The sequence below is a fragment of the Diabrotica virgifera genome, chromosome 4 (assembly GCF_917563875.1).
Source record: "Diabrotica virgifera virgifera chromosome 4, PGI_DIABVI_V3a".
In the NCBI taxonomy this organism is placed as follows: domain Eukaryota; kingdom Metazoa; phylum Arthropoda; class Insecta; order Coleoptera; family Chrysomelidae; genus Diabrotica; species Diabrotica virgifera.
The window spans coordinates 93,184,922-93,202,766 of NC_065446.1; the positions used below are offsets into that span (position 1 = coordinate 93,184,922).

At 32.2% G+C, this 17,845-nt stretch overlaps 1 protein-coding gene across 3 annotated transcripts in view; it reads left to right on the plus strand.

Moving 5' to 3' along the window:
* Positions 1 to 17,845, plus strand: part of LOC126883071 (cyclin-Q) — a 75,065-nt gene that overhangs the window by 28,791 nt on the left and 28,429 nt on the right. For all 3 annotated transcript variants that reach the window (XM_050648287.1, XM_050648289.1, XM_050648288.1), the window contains exon 2: positions 994 to 1,215. In XM_050648287.1, the coding sequence (XP_050504244.1) occupies positions 994 to 1,215 (222 nt within the window). The remainder of the gene's footprint in view (positions 1 to 993; positions 1,216 to 17,845) is intronic.

Consider the following 17,845-nt stretch of genomic DNA (forward strand, 5'->3'; position numbering starts at 1 on the left):
TTACTCCTGAAAAAAGTGTGATAAAAATTAAACAAATTCAAGAATCTTAATAAAAATTTATAATCGAGTTAAACAAAGAGTAAGAAACATGAAAATAAAAAGGTTTTTAAAAAATATTAAAACAAAAAAACTGACATGTACTATAGTGGGTATGTTTATAATCAATGACTATAGTTAGTACAGCGTAGCAATGGTAGTCAGTGGCAACATTTTCATCACAAATTGATTCCACTTCGCTTACGTCGTCTTCTACCTCATCAAACCATTTCAAAAGAGTTTCCTCGTAGTCTTTATTCCCTTATTTGATGTTTTTTGACGAACTGGGGCACATTATGTGTAATAACGAACTGGGCACAAACACTAACACCCCGTCTATTAGACGGAAATCACACTTTAAGTCTAAATATCTTTCGAATAACAACCTGCCGCAAATTGCCGAATTCAATACTACTAAAGAACAACCCAACTTGAAAAGTCATAAACGGGTGACCTTCAAAATGTTCTAGGAAGGGAAATATCCCACTTTCAACAAGCGATGCCGTCTTAGAGACGGGGTGTTAGTACTTAAGGGTTTAAAGGAAATTTCAAAGATCATTGAAATCCACATTGGGACGCAATTCAGAGACATCTCTTAAACAAACTGAAAAGTCTTAGATGCAGAATTCACCATTATAATAAAAATTAAAATGGTAAATAGATATTTAAATCTGAAACTTTTCTTGTTGGAAGTTCTTTCTGGTAAAGAACCAGAAAGAACTTCCAACAAGAAAAGTTTCAGATTTAAATAACTATTTACCATTTTAATTTTTATTCCAGGTTCTTTACCAGAAAGAACTTCCAACAAGAAAAGTTTCAGATTTAAATAACTATTTACCATTTTAATTTTTATTATAATGGTGAAATCTGCATCTGAGACTTTTCAGTTTGTGAAAATTGTTTTATTTGTCACATCACTATCATACCACAAAATGACAGATTATTATTCTTTTACAGATGAAGGACGTTATCGATGTAATGGAACTGCAACGTGAGAAGTCCCGGAAGAACGTTCCGATGGATTACAAATCGCTTGAGTTCAATAATGGATACACGGCTGCCAGGTTTATATTCGAATGTGGCATTAAGTTAAATGGACAACCACTTACAGTGGCCACTGCTGCCATCATTATGCACCGATTCTTTAAAGAAGTTGATCCTACCAATTATGATCCGTTTGTAAGTAAGACATTATCATTTTCGTATTTTTTTTTTCATATCAAGTGTGGTGAGAAAGCTGATTTCTAGTTAGTCTACTGGGTGTCATTCTCATCAGATGTCCATACCAGTTTAATTGCCTCTTTATTATTTTGTTCATTATTGGTCCCTGTTGGTTATCCCTCTTATTGTCTTATTTCTTATTCTATTCCATTTAGTCTTTCCGACTATAGCTCGTAGATGTCTTATCTCCATTGCGGTTATCCTTCTATGTTTTTCTGCAAAGTCCAATTTTCACTCGTATCGGCGGTATCACAACCATATTATATATTTTCATTTTTGTTTCTTGGGACAATTCTTTTTTTCTCAGAGCTGGCGGTGGTGCACAGTACAGATTGTTCATTTTTTTTTTGTTCTGTTGGTCACTTCGAGGTCTATTTTTCCATCGTTGGTTATTATACTTCCAAGATAATCAATCATATATGCGATATGCGATAACTATTTCCAGTTAAGTATTTTTGCATTTTATATTTTTATTTCATTTTCTTTCTTTTCGCCGATGACCATTATTTTACTTTTCTCGATGTTAATTTCTACTTTGAGTTTCTCTATTTCCTCTGTCCATATTTTATGTTTATAAGTTTTTGCAGTTTGGTTATAGAATCTGCTATAAGGACTATGTCATCCGCATACAATAAGGCTTCTATTTTTATTGGCTGTAATCTTTGGTATCGTATTTATGTTCTTTCATGTGTTGTTAAATTTGTTGTAGACCAGGACTAATCTGTAAAAAACGTGTATTTTTGGATGTGAGAGGTGGCATTCGGATTTTTGCAGATAAAGTTAGGTGACACCTTCAGTAATAATAATTGACTTATGCTCCTTCTCAAATATGCCCGGAACATTAATAAAAAAATTAAAATATTTAAAAATTTCGAAAAATATCGATTTTTTTCTGCTTTCTTTGCTTATAACCTTAAAACGGTTCGTTTTGGAACAAAGTCATACAGAAATAAAGTAAAGATAATTGAATTTTGTATGATATACGACTGGTCAAAAATGTCTTAAGGTATTACCTTTTCTGCAATATAGCAATAAATACAAAATAGGGGGCAAAATACGCCTGTTGTTATTCAATGTTTCTTAACCACTTTGGTGGCACTTAGAACCTTAGTTGAAAACTTCAATACTTAGGTCATATAACACGTGGTGACAGATATGTCACCACATGTAACTAAAATTAATTATGAAGGGAAAGATTAAAAGAAGGCGCAGCATAGGTAGGAGAAAAATGTCCTGGCTGAGAAATCTCAGAGAATGGTTTGGATGCAGCTCAACTGAACTCTTTCGGGCTGTAGTGTCGAAAGTGAGAATAGCAATGGTGATTGCCAACCTTCGTCGCGGAGATGGCACGTAAAGAAGAAGAAGAACCTTAGTAATTCGCTTAAAAAATTCTTATAATTTACTTAAATGGTCTACCAAATTTCATTAAAGTCGACCTAATAGATTTTGCATAATAAATTTCCAATGTAAATGTTTTTAAAAAAGTTCAAATTTTTTAAAATCTTTCTGAACAAAAAGTAGACCATTTAGAAGTTGGCTAATTTTTTTACATATAAAGGGGTGCTCTACCTATCTAATACACTTTACAGAATTAAAATCGGATTATTTAAGGGGCCTCAGCAATGTTTTAAAATTATAAACAATTTTTTTTGGCTTATAAACAAATAGCTTTGTTTAATAATAAAAAAATTAATTTTTAGCAATGCAAATAATTAAAACCGATATAATTTGACAACTTTCAAATGCTGTCAGCAGAATTGCTATTTTATTTTTTAATCAAAAATTATTCTCGTTCAAAAATTTCAATTTTTCGATTTTTTGAATGTTCCACCGCGTTTATCTCGAAAACTCGTGTCGAAAACTATGCATCCTACGAAAAAAACCTGTAAGAACATTTTTTGCTTAGAATTACCCAAGAAATACAAAAAAATGTTTTATTTTGCGAAAAATCGATGTTATGTAATTCCTCAAGTTCTTTGTTTATAACAATCTTATCGACATCCGGATCAACTGTTACCCAAAAAATTCGTGTTCTACGGGTCAAAATACATAAGAAAACTTGGGTAAGTCCATCTAAATAAAGGAGCCCGTAGCACCCCCTCCTGGACACAGCACTAATTTGTTTATAAACCCAAAAATTGTTTATAACTTTAAAACATTGCTGAGGCTGCTTAAATAATCTGATTTCAATTCTGTAAAGTGCATTAGATAGGTGGAGTGCTTCTTTATATGTAAAAAAATTGACAAATCTTTGTATGTTTTAGTTTTTGTTGTGCAAGATTTTAAAAAATTTTAATTTTTAAAAAAAAGTTTAGATTGCAAAATTTATAACGGTTTAATTTTCCGCGTGTAAAATCTAACTCATTTCGTCAAATAGCTTGTTTATGCCGGTGCTGTACCTACATGTGTGTTCGAATGCCATATTCCCCATAACCATCTGTTTTCACACTCAACGTGGCTATCTAGGAATGGACAAAATCATTAACACTTAATCTCCTGAAACAGTCATAACTCATTTAGAATTAGAGTTCTGAGACACTGCTACGATGCTAATAAGGGCCTTTTTTGTGTGTTTTTGACGACCGTTAACAATCTCGCGTCATACAAGCCATCAGCCCTATTTAAGCAAAAAATCCGTGAATTCTTGTCATTGTGTGTATAGTTTTTGAGCTGTTAGTGGCTCATTAGTTTTTTGGTTTCGTCCGAAGTCAGGACGCTTCGACGCTTCAGTTAAAGTTCTTTGTGTTCGTGCTAAAATCTCACGTAATATTACACGTGGTAAGTTTTTTTAAATTCCCTAAGTCAATTCAATGATATTAAAGAAATCCTTTTTTTTTATCTTAAAGAGTCCGAGGGATATATTCCAATCTTGACCATTTTTCGACAACAGCAACCCCCAGCAGGCTGGATACCGGCTGTTCATTGTTCATCTTTAAAGTCGCCGCAAGACGACTAGCCATCCACCCTTCAAACATAAGGTCAGTCAGTAATTTATTTTGTGTCGCGTGCCATCTAAATAAACAGATGAGGCACTTTGAGTTGTTTGATCTGAAATCGTGCCAATGACCTATTGAGTGTTAGGAGATTCCTTTACGTGATTAAAGAACTTTCTTAATTTTTGCAAATATAGTTCCATTGTAAACTATTAACGGACAATTTTTTTATTTAAAACATTTTTTTGTGTATTTTTTGTAAATATATAAATAATAGGTTATTGTAGAGTAAAACGAAACATGAAAAGCTTTTTATTGGTTTCACAGTGGACAATGGTCTAATTACCTTCATTTACAAAATTTAGCTTATTTAGACATTATCTTTCATTTTCTTAAAGTTTCTTTAAATATTGCGTTTGATCAGTTAGTACAATTAGAGACCACGGTCCCATTAATAGGATAGTATACATAATGCATGATATTCTGTAAACACCGTTAAGAGTAGGGACATGTAAGATATGATAATATATATCAAAACTATTTAGTATCGTAAATAAAGTTTTTTTGAGATTTACTATTTTTTATGAAGTCCAGTATAAGTTCCTTATTTTTATGTGTATATTTTTTGTGTATTTTTTTACAGGTATGTTATTTTTATATTTGTGTATTTCCTTTATAAATTTAGTGGTAAAAATTTAAACGGCGCCCAACTTCTAGTCTTATGTATTCCGTATCGTTTGTCTTGTCTTAGCCTCATCTCAATCTTCCAGTTACCCTATTTAAGATCTGAATTTAAACCCCCCCATTTTTACGCTCCCGACTCTGAGCAACGAGGTCCTTGGGTTATCCTGGTGTTCGGTCCGGCACGTCATCACATGAAGTGATTTCCTTGTCCGTTACAAATTATTATGCAAAATCTAGTAAATCAATTTTAATGAAATTTGGTGGACGGTTTTAGCACATTACAAAAATTTTCTAGCGAATTAGGAAGGTTCCAAGTGTAACCTAAGTGATGGAAAAACATTGAATAAGGACAGGCTTGTTTTGCCCCCTTATTTTATATTTATTGCTATTTTACAGCAAGGGTGTTAAATTAAGATATTTTTAACCAATCGTATCTGATAGAAATTTAATTATCTTTGTTTTATTCCTATACGACTTTGTTCCAAAATGAATCGTTTTAAAGTTATAAGCAAATACAGTAGAAAAAAATAGTTATTTATGATGTAAGTGTTAAAAGTACACGTTTAAGGCACGCATGTGAAAGTTTGCAGAATGAGCGATAGCGAGTTCTACAATTCACATGAGTGCCTTAAAAATGTACTTTTTAACACGCATATTATACAATATTTTTTCTATAAACGTAATTACAGGACATTATCTACAAAAACTTTTACTTGAACTTGACTGACATTCCATTTTTTATTTTTTTGGCATTACATCAAAATTGCCTATACGCTCTGAGCTTCGCTGGTGTCGCTCCTAGCGGATTACTAATTCAACTTTCACCGGTAATTTTTAAATTTATTATTTAATTGTTATCGCGTAATATTTACAACGCAAAAAAGTAATTAAATTGTAATCTATTTTTTTAAGATTTTGCTAATCATTTTGACATTCTATTGATAAAATATGAATTTCTTACTTCGGATACTTTCAAAATTATCGTGTAGATGGCGCTAAGATTAATAGATTAATTTATAATTACATATTACGAAACATTAAAAAAACTTAAATTCAGTATTTAAAACGTAGGTATATTTAAGGTAAAAATATATACCACAGCTTTGATCAACTAATATTTTTTATAATTAATGTTTTTAATTTTAATTTTAAATTAATCACTTTGACATTTATGTCAAATTTCCGGTAAACGTTTACATACTTGTCACTACTGGCGCTCGCGAATTTGTAAATATCCCCTCTACGTACGAGCTCACAGCGTATACGGTCAATACGAACTGCAGTGCCTTAAAAATTTTAAAGCACTATTGCCTTAAAGTAGCATTTTTAACGCTCGTATGGAGAGCTAAAAATTGCATTTTTAACACGGTTGTAGAAAAACGAAATTTTTTGAAATTTTTAAATATTTAAATTTTTAATTAATGTTCTGGGCGTATTTGAGAAGGAGCATAAGATTGAAGTTATCACCTAACTTTATCCGCAAAAATCCGAATGCCACCTCTCACATCCACCTAAAAACAGATCCTTCCTGGTCTATTGTGTTTGGCAAACTATTTTTCGGTTCTGCTTTTAACAGATTTGTGAGATTGTGAGGTAGAGAATTCACTCATCTTTTTAGGGTTTTATATGTGTGGCAAGTTCTTCCTCCATAAACCTCCAACAAAAGCAGTTGACCATAGACGTTGACCTAACTTTTAAACATTTTATGAATACCTACCAGTGATCTATCTTTATTTTTCAACGAAAATTTTGTTTTTGTTTATAAATTCGCAGTTTGGTCGTTCTGAGTTGCCGCTTCTGCAATACTTGGATCCGATCTACCGATAGATTCCAATGTATTTTGGCCTCCTGAATCAAAATCCGAAAACGGCATTTCTATATCTCAGTCAAAAATTTCGACGTCACAAGCCTTCCAGTAACTTGCACCTCGGGACAGCAATTTATGGTCTTTTAGCAATTTTAGATAACGAAATAGTTCAACAATGGAGAATTGGAGACACTGCTAAAAACTCATTAACCGTAATAAACTGTACGTAAAAATGCAAATGAAAATTTCATATTTCAAACCAGCGCGTGACTTTGGCTGACATCAGCTATAAACGCTAGTGATAAGGACCCTAAATTGTGTCCCGATTCGCATTGTTAAGTCACAACGATGACCTCTCGTGGATTTCGGCTGAACTAGCTTTAAGGGTGTTTTCAATGTCAAACGCTGAGCGTGCATGCATTTGAAAGAAGTAGGTAATATTTATTATTTATTTTTATATGTTTTAAATTAATTATTGGGCCATATAAAATGATTAACATGGAATCTTCACCTTTCAATAAAAGTTGGCGTCGATGTTGTATATAATATTTGTAAAAAAACATAAATAATGAATAATATCTACTTGTTTCAAATACGAGGTACGCAATATCTAAAATAAGAAGGATTTTTACACATTAAAACATAGTTTATCTACTCTATCTCATATTATGCACAAGTTTTTAGTTTGTGAAAACTGTCATTATAGATAGCAGTGCGTGAAGGATTTAAAGTGTGCGTGAAGTAACAATGTATTTTAAATGGGGTTTACTTTTTCGCACTGTTTTTTGGCACACTTTCATAACGAGCGATACACAATTTTTTTGTAATTACGTATGTCTTGTTTTAATCTGAATTTATATCATTGGTTTATCAATTAATTTTGATTAACATTATAAAACATAAAAAATCAGTCAAAACCTTTAACACAGAACTTTAATCAAAAATAAAAAGAATTAACAAAATTATAAGTAACAATAATAAATAAAATCAAACAATATGCTGTATATGTCCACCACCAACATCTCTACATAACCTAACTTTTCTTGTTAAGTTGACGTACACTGCAAAGGTGAGGTAAACTGGAAAGTATATCTGAATTAAGAATAGACATGCACTGTATAGCTATCTCTGTCGTTATAATCAAATATCTCGCGTTGTCATGGTGATGACATTTGAGCAATAAATTACAACAAAAATTTTGACAGTTTTGTGGTTTGAAAGAAGTTAGAATTTTTAAATGTCAAAGTTCTAAAAATTGTAGAATAGAAATGAATTCCAGTGACGAAGAGTTACAGTTTTTTTATTTGTTTATCGTAGATAAAATATTGTATGAAACTGTGCATGAAGTACTTTTTGCGAACTTACGCGATATATAGCACTCGCTCCGCTGTCGCTCGTGCTCTAAACATCACGTGCGTTCGCAAAAAGCATACTTCACGAACTGTTTCATAAATAACTATTTTAATTCTAAACAACTTTTCATAATAGTAATTTTCTATATGTATTATGAATTTAAATACGTAAATAAATAAAGTTTTCGTTATGATAATGATCGCATTTTTAGCTTGTTCTACTAAAAGCTGTTTGTATGAGCAAATCTTAACAGGGAACTTGCACATTTTTTTATTACACAATAATGTTCATTTTTGTTTAAAAATGGGATTTCCAAAATTTCACGCTTCAAAAACTCCTAATAACTTAGAAGTACAAATTTAAACTCTTCTGTGATATAAAATAGTTCAAACGACCCGTGACGTCACCTAGTTGAACTTTATGGTTATATTTATATTTATGGTTATATTTAGGTACCTATATTCTTCTTCTTATTTTTTAGTTTATTGGCCTCCACCTACTTGGGTATTTGGCCAGCTCATCGTCGCGAAATAAGGGAAAATATTTATATTCCAATGACATTTATCGGATGTCATTGTAATAATATATACCAGCTTGTTGAGATTAGAATTTGATACAGTTTTTGAAGGAAATAAAAGAAGGTTTACTATGGAAAATAAAAGAAAACACTATAAGTGTTGTTTAATGCCACTTTGTAAAAGTACAAGTTTTCTATGAATTTAAAATAGTTCAAACGATCAAACGTATTTTCTACTGACGTTTATAACGTCTAATTTAAAATTATATACAATTTTGTTTACTTTGTTGGTGCAGAATGTAAACACACAACCATATTACGTCACGATGCATTTTGGGCTAGCTGCAATAATTTGAATTTAGAATCGTCTTTAGGGGCCAAACGGAACACAAAAACAACTTTTTTATCTTTGATACGACATGTTTGAAATTATGTTCTGTTGCAATTTATAACATTTTTTCGAATTTAAAATTTTATGTAAGTTCTCTATTGTGTTAATTATGTGCGAGCTAATAGCGTAGCCAAGTATTTACAATGCAACCAGCACACATTAAAACGTAATGAACAAAATTTGAGCCTAAAAGTGTGGTCGAAGTTAGATGACGAAGAGACGAAGGCATCTGTATCGTAAAACATACAATATGTTCAGTTTTGTATTAATATAATGTGTTTTTAAAACCAAATTTTCATTGTTTATATTTATTAAATAAATATAATTTATATTCCCGGAAAATAAATATAAATATATCTTTCTTGTTTCGTATAAGAGATAAAATGTTTAATTAATTTGTCATTTTGTCTAATCAACATATATGTTTTTTGATTTGTTAGGTTATTAGTGTTGACATGAATGCCTTAAACCGTTTAAACCCAATTTGGATTCTTACATTAAAACTTATCTTAAATTCTTAAATTAAATTAAAAAATATTGAAATTACGGTGCGTTAGACCAAGCAAGATAAGAGATATGTAGAAACATACAAGATAGGTAAATACACCAATGAGTTGGGCCAAGTAAGAACAGTGTTTACACGTTGGTGGAATTGCTCACAAGGGCGGATCCACGGATTGGGCCATGGCCCCCTCCGAGAATTTAAAAAAATATAAATTTAAATATTGGCAGTTCAAATATTCTTAGTTTCAAGCACATATACCTAATATGTATAAAACAGGGGATAAATATGTTTTCTGGACTAGAATTGAACAAAAGCAGTAACAGAAGCTTCAAGAATGACTTAGGATGTTTTATAAATCAAAATATAGATAAGTGCCAATTGTTAGAACGATCTTGGCAGCCATCAAAATCCTATCAATTTCCATATTCTATACACACAAAGAATAAAAAAGAAATGAAGCGTTACTTGGATCACCAGAACTTACAACAAATGAGTTGGTTGGTATTTTCGAACAGTCAAAAGGGATTGTTGTACCAGTATTGAATTTTATTTTTCTAATGAAAAATATGGTCATAATAAAGGGATAACAGCCGAAAGCCTTGTCATGAAACCTTTAACATCTTTCGCCAAACTCATGGGCAAAGACGGAGCCATACAAATCCATGAAAAAACATCATATCACAAGGAGTGCGTTGAGGTTTAGGTGTCAGTCAAACCAGAAAGACTCTCAAAGGTCTAAACAGATACAAGAAAATAAAGAAAGACTACGACCAATAGTAGAGTTTATAGTGTTCTTAGGTCGACGAAATATTCCTCTAAGTGGCTGTCGTGATGATGGCCTTCTGCTTCTGGACGAAAATTCTTGACCTAGCAATGAGGGGAATTGTTAAGATTTAAAGTCTCATCAGGAGATAAGACTATTCAACGACACCTATCCGCAGCAACATACATTAGTAACACCAGTCAAAATCAATAATTAATAACATCTTGTGGTGAATAAATAATTGAACAAAACATGAATCAGGTTCAAAGTGCAAATTATTATTCTGTCATATTTGACGAAGTAACCGACGTAAGAAAGAGGGGAAGAACAAGGCCTGACAGAGTGACAGGAGAAGCATTGAAAAAAATAGTATTAAACTTGTTGAAAGAACTGCACTTGGATCCGAAGAAATGTGGATGAATCGTTAACAACTTTAATAATACTTTAATAACGATAACTTTTGAATGTCTTTATATAACTCAAAAGTGTGTAAAAAGTGCCTTCAAACTCACCATTTTAACCGTAATTTTTAAAAATTACCCCCTGCCCCCCGGTACACCTCCCCAAAAAAAGTTCATGGTCCCTCCCGAAAATCGGTCCTGGATCCGCCCTTGGTTGCTCAGGCTGCACAACTTTTGTGGTGGTTCTTTGATGTGTACACATTCGGTCTGTAGAATGTTCTAAAAACCGACAACATTCGGTTTGTACAGTTTATCCCAAACCCTTCTTTCAGTGCGTCATAGATTGTCGAATTCGCTCTAAACTCTAACGCATTAAGCTCGAAGTGACAAAAAAACGTACGTCCGTGATTATTATACATCATCATCATTCAGTCTATACTTGTCCACTGCTGGACGTAGGCCTCCCGTAGTTCCCTTAGTTTTTCTTCTTCTTTTTGTATAGACATGACTCTGTCTGTTTTTTCAATGTGCCTCTAGTAAGTTGTTGTTCCATCGTTTTCGTGGTCTTCCCACTGATCGTCTTCCTATTGGGGAACCGTCTCTCGCTGTCCTGACTACCCTATTTGTTGTCATTCGGCTTATGTGGTCATTCCATTATATTCTTCTGTTTCTTACCCAGTTAATAATGTTATCCACCTTGCATCTCCGTCGTATGTATGTACTTCTAGCTCTGTAGTTCAGCCCACAAATTCCTATCCTGAGCCGTTTGCATCCAATTTTGGAATATCCGCTACAGGTCATCTGTCGATCTTGTTGGTGGTCGTCCTCTGCTTCGAAAGGTATGGGTCTCCACTCGAGAATACGTTTCGTCCATCTGCCGTCCTTCGTTCGCACGATATGCCCTACTCAGTTCCATTTTAACCCTTTCAGACCTGATTTTTTCTCTGCAGAAATTTTTGAAGTGAAAACTTCTTTAGGGACGTTGTGCGATTTTTGGATAGGGGAAAAAGCATTGATTTCGCGACCGTCATCGTGACCGTCATCGCGACCGTCATCGCGACCGTCATTGCGACTGTCATCGCTTATGCTATATATTATTTATATGTACATATAAATTGTATAAAAATATTTAAATTTAAAATAAATGTAAAACCTATTTTAGGATGGGGAAAAAAGATTTATTTCGCGACCGTTATCGCGACCGTCATCTCTTCGCGAAATAAAATTTCTACGTATCTATATTATGTGTATCTATACATAAATTGTATAGAAGTATTTAAATTTAAAATAAATGTAAAACCAATTTATGGATGGGGAAAAGGATTTATTTCGCGACCGTATTCGCGACCGTCATCTCTCCGGCGAAATAAATTTTGTACGTACATATATGTATTGAAGTGACAACTTCTTTATGAGCGATGTGCACTTTTTGGATGAGAAAAAGTATTAAAATAGCGACCGTCATTGCGACCGTCATCGCTTCGAAGAAATACATTTTGGAAGTGAAAACTTAAGGGTCGTTGTGCACTTTTTGGATGATGAAAATGTATTAAATTAGCGACCGTCATCGCTTCGACGAAATACATTTTTGCAGTGAAAATTTCTTTAGGGACGTAGTACACTTTTTAGATGGGGAAAAAGCATTGAATAAGCGAACGTCATCGCGACCGTCATCGCTCCGATAAAATAAATTTTTGAAGTGAAAACTTCTTGAGGGATGTTGTGCTCTTTTTGGATGGAAAAAAGTATTAAATTAGCGACCATCATCGCGACCGTCATCGCATCGATAAAATAAATTTTTGAAGTGAAAACTTCTTTAGAGACGTTGTGCACTTTCTGGCTGGGAAAAAGTCATAAATTAGCGACCGTCATCGCTTCGACGAAATAAATATTTAAAGTGAAATTTCTTTAGGGACGTTGTGCACTTTTTCGGTGGAAAAAAGTAATAAATTAGCGATCGTCATCGCTTCGATAAACTAAATTTTTAAAGTGAAAACTTCTTGAGGAACGTTGTGCACTTTTTGGATGGGAAAAAAGTTGCGCACTTTTTGGATGGGACCATCATCGCGACCGTCATCGCTTCGATAAAATAAATGTTTGAAGTGAAAACTTCTTTAGGGACGTTGTGCACTTTTTGGCTGGGAAAAAGTCATAAATTAGTTACCGTCATCGCTTCGACGAAATAAATATTTGAAGTGAAATTTCTTTAGGGACGTTGTGCACTTTTTCGATGGAAAAAAGTAATAAATTAGCGATCGTCATCGCTTCGATAAACTAAATTTTTAAAGTGAAAACTTCTTGAGGGACGTTGTGCACTTTTTGGATGGGAAAAAATTATTAAATTAGCGACAGTCATCGCTTCGAGGAAATAAATTTTTTGAAGTGAAAATTTGTTTAGGAGCGTTGTGCATTTTTTGGATGGGAGAAAAGTATTGAATTAGGGATCGTCATCGCGACCGTCAGCGCTTCGACGAAATAAATTTTTGAAGTGAAAACCTTTTTAGGGACGTTGTGCACTTTGGATGGAAAAAAGTATTAAATTAGCGACCGTCATCGCGACTGTCATCGCTTCGACGAAATAAATATTTGAAGTGGAAACTTCTTGAGGGACGTTGTGCACTTTTTGGATGGGGAAAAATATTAAATTAGCGACCTTCGTCGCTTCTATGGTGGTAACGCGTTTTTGCTACCCTAACGATGGGGTGATTAACTGGAAGACACTATATTTCCCATTAATACTTTATTATTATAGGTACATTTAATACTCGTTAATAGTACCCAGTTGACGATGGAATGAACGTCCTTAGTCGAGGTGGCACTCTCTACAGTAACCCCAATATTAGACTGTTAGACTGCCCTAAATATTTCTGTGTATGAATACTTATTGATTACCTATGTTTGTAATACTTTCGTATATGTATGTCAAGATTATTATTTCAATAATAATATACAGAAATGCAATCTTGCACTAATACCTACATGTGTAAGTTTTGTTTACAAGACTACTTAAACATTCGGCATGCTTGATTGTTTACTAATATATTTAAATATATTACAGTGGAATAATTTTAAGATATTTGAAATTATCTGAAATATTGTTAAAATCTAGGACACCACCGTTCCTAAAGAAAAAAAATTACTCTGCAATTTACTGTGCCCTTTCTCTCTCCCTTTTGAAAGAGAGGAATTTTTTTCGTGTCATCATCATCAACTGAATTTACAGAAAAATACAAATTTATACAAAATATACAAATATACAACTTATTACACAATTAAAAAAATAGTCATCAAACATCGTCTATTCTTATTTATTACTTCCTTATATCTCGCGAAAGTACACTGAGAAATTATATTTTATATTTTACTTTAACTCAAAGGTTTAAAAAGAAATTTACAACTTAAACTCTTAAAATTTAAATTACTCTGTTACTAGACATTTACAAGACAAATATTTTGCTGTTCTCAAATTTTTACATATTCTTCTATTAGAAATTCTCTCTTTTTTTATTCTTCTTGTCTGGTACTTCACAATAATTACATATTTCTTCATTTTCTTTATACTTAGTACTTTCTTCATAGTGTGCTGTTAAACATAAATCTTCTTCTTCTTCATATTTCTTCATTATTTCATTTTTCATTTACTTTATATTTCATATATATCTTTTTTCATATATATTCATCATTTTTCATAATTCTTCATTTATATATCATTTACTTCATAAATTCTTCTTCTCTAACCCTTACCTACTCGGTGGGTAGTTTTTCGCAACTTTATACCCTTGAATTTGCTTCCGGTCCTTTTGCACGTCCTTAGTCGTGAGAAGGTTTGTTCCAAAAAGACAAAATGGATAGTTGTGCGCTTAAAAATCTTCTTCTACGTCTCGCATCCCTAAATTCCTATTTGAACCTACTGCTCACCCTTAGTTGAGAATAGGATTACTTCAAAACAAAAATTGGGTATGCTAAAATCTTCTGATCTTCATTTTGTACCAGTTTTCTTGACAAGAGTGTGTTTTTTTTTGTTTTGTCTAGATTGTCTCATATTAATTATGCTTTTAATATATTAAAAAAATCAGTTATCTCATTAATTAATCATCATAAAACATTTAAAAATCATATTTATATTAGAATTCGACCGATATTAAAAAAAAGTTAAAATCAACGATCTTAATCGTATCAAACGATCTTTATCGGTATCAAAAAACTTCAAGCATTCAATTATGAAAAAAAAAATCCGAAAGAAAGTGTTAATAAAAATAGACTATATTCTGTTAAAAAAAATCGATTAAAATCTCCTGACCATAAGGAAAAATTTAAATCCTAATTCTAAATCTGTTTCTGGGCCCGGGTACCCACAAAATATTTACATAAAAATTACGAACGAGAAAAACTTACAATAGCTAAAAATAGTTTATCTTTTTTTTTGACACTAATTAAATATAAGTTCAGTTTCTTCGCAAGAATTGTCACTTTTACGTCATAAAAAATAGTCTCTATTTCTCTAATTGAGATACATGACTTGTCTTACGTTTTCAATCAAAATATATTTATATTATAAGAATTTAAAGTTATATTATATTATATTATAGAAATTTAAAAGTATATTTATACCATACTCAATATATACTGTTTGTAGCAGTATAAAATATTCTCTTTAAATATTCTATTTTTCAGATAACTTATTCTTCATTGTCACTTCATTTTCATTATGACTTGTTTTGTCTTTATTCTTGTATCAGATTAGTTTCCAGGACATATTTCCTTAGCCTGTATCCTCTTTTCGTATAAAAAAATTCTTCATCGTTAGTCCCTATATATGGGATAGTCCTTGTATATAAAAAAAATCAAACTTCTCTTCCATATTCATTTTTTATTTTCCCTTTTTAGGATTCATTTCTTTGTAATTATCATATTTATCATAAAAGTTCTTTAAAAATGTTGAGTGCATTATTTTCAACAAAAATTTCCATATTAATTATTTAGACATTTCCGTCTCGTAAGTTCTGTATTTTGTTCCAACGTCTCAAAGTATTTCTTTTCTTATCTTATATTATATAATTCAAATAATAATAATATTTCTTCCATTATATTCTCAAAAATATTCTAATTCATCGTAATTCCATAAAATCTTCCTATTACATAATTTCTTAGTGTACATATAGTACTATAAATAGTCCATTTAAATCGTATATTATGACGTCTCAGCACATTCTTTTGTTTCTGTTCACGGTCAATATCAACATTTGAGAATAGGTAAATATACCTTACCTTACGCAAAATAAAAGTGTTTAAATAGCAAAAAATTGATAATCATAGTTAAAAATATAATCTATTAAGACTTGCAAAAATTCGTATCTTTCCTTAAAAATAAAACTTAATATCGATACTATAGTCAAAAATAGATATCAACTAACTTATTGAATATATTAGATTCTTTATATTATATACTTAAAAATTAATAAAAATTATAAAAACTTCACCTAGTTTGATAATTATTGTATTCAATTAAAAAGTTAATACTTCTCAAAAAGATTACCTATATTTTTACGTTTTATTTACTTAATCAAAAAAAATTATTCTTATCTGTGAGATTAATCTGTGAGACTGTATGCAATATAAAAAAAATAGCTTATTAAAAGTTACTCACGAATTCACACACAATTATTGTCCACTATGGTCCATTTTCCTTGACGCTGGGCGTGGTCCCATGTCTCCAAAGCTGTTCCTGCCGACGTCTACCATTTCTCGTATGGTTGGCCTCTCCAGCTCCATATTGCAGCTAATAATGCTATTTTATAAGAGGATTTGTACTTTACCCCAAATTTTCTGTCTTTTCTTCCAGTTTTTTGTTGCCATCTTTCTTGTTGCTGTTGCTGGTTCAGAAGTCCAGTTCGTCTCTCAGGTCGCCATATGGTGGTAACGCGTTTTTGCTACCCTAACGATGGGGTGATTAACTGGAAGACACTATATTTCCCATTAATACTTTATTATTATAGGTACATTTAATACTCGTTAATAGTACCCAGTTGACGATGGAATGAACGTCCTTAGTCGAGGTGGCACTCTCTACAGTAACCCCAATATTAGACTGTTAGACTGCCCTAAATATTTCTGTGTATGAATACTTATTGATTACCTATGTTTGTAATACTTTCGTATATGTATGTCAAGATTATTATTTCAATAATAATATACAGAAATGCAATCTTGCACTAATACCTACATGTGTAAGTTTTGTTTACAAGACTACTTAAACATTCGGCATGCTTGATTGTTTACTAATATATTTAAATATATTACAGTGGAATAATTTTAAGATATTTGAAATTATCTGAAATATTGTTAAAATCTAGGACACTTCGACGAAATAAACTTTTGAAGTGAAAATTTCTTTAGGGACGTTGTGCACTTTTTGGATGGGGGAAAATATTGAATTAGCGCATCGCGACCGTCGTCGCTTCGGTGAAATAAATTTTTAAAGCGAAAACTTCTTTTGGGGACATTGTGCACTTTTTAGGTGGGGAAGAAGTATTGAATTAGCGACCGTCATCGCGATCGGCATTGCTTCGGTGAAATAAATTTTTGGAGAAAACTTATTTACGGACGTTGTGCTCTTTTTGGATGGAAAAATTATTAAATTAGTGACGTCATCGCGACCGTCATCGCTTCCATAAAATAAATTTTTGAAGTGAAAACTTCTTGAGGGACGTTGTGCACTTTTTGGATGGGGAAAAATTAATAAATTAGCGACCGTCATCGCTTCGACGAAATAAATTTTTGAAGTGAAAACTTCTTTAGGGCCGTTGTGTACTTTTTGCCTGGGAAAAAGTAATAAATTAGCGGCCGTCATCGCTTCGACGAAATAAATTTTTGAAGTGAAAATTTCTTTAGGGGCGTTGTGCACTTTTTGGATGGGGGAAAATATTGAATTAGGGACCGTCATCGCTTCGACGAAATATGTTTTTGAAGTGAAAACTTCTTTAGGGACGTTGGGCACTTTGGATGGGAAAAAGTATTAAATAAGCGACCGTCATCGTGACTGTCATCGCTTCGACGAAATAAATATTTGAAGTGAAAACTTCTTGAGGGACGTTGTGCACTTTTTGTATGGGGAAAATATTAAATTAGCGACCTTCATCGGTTCGACGAAATAAACTTTTGAAGTGAATATTTCTTTAGGGATGGGGGAAAAGTATTGAATTAGGCACCGTCATCGCGACCGTCATCGCTTCGA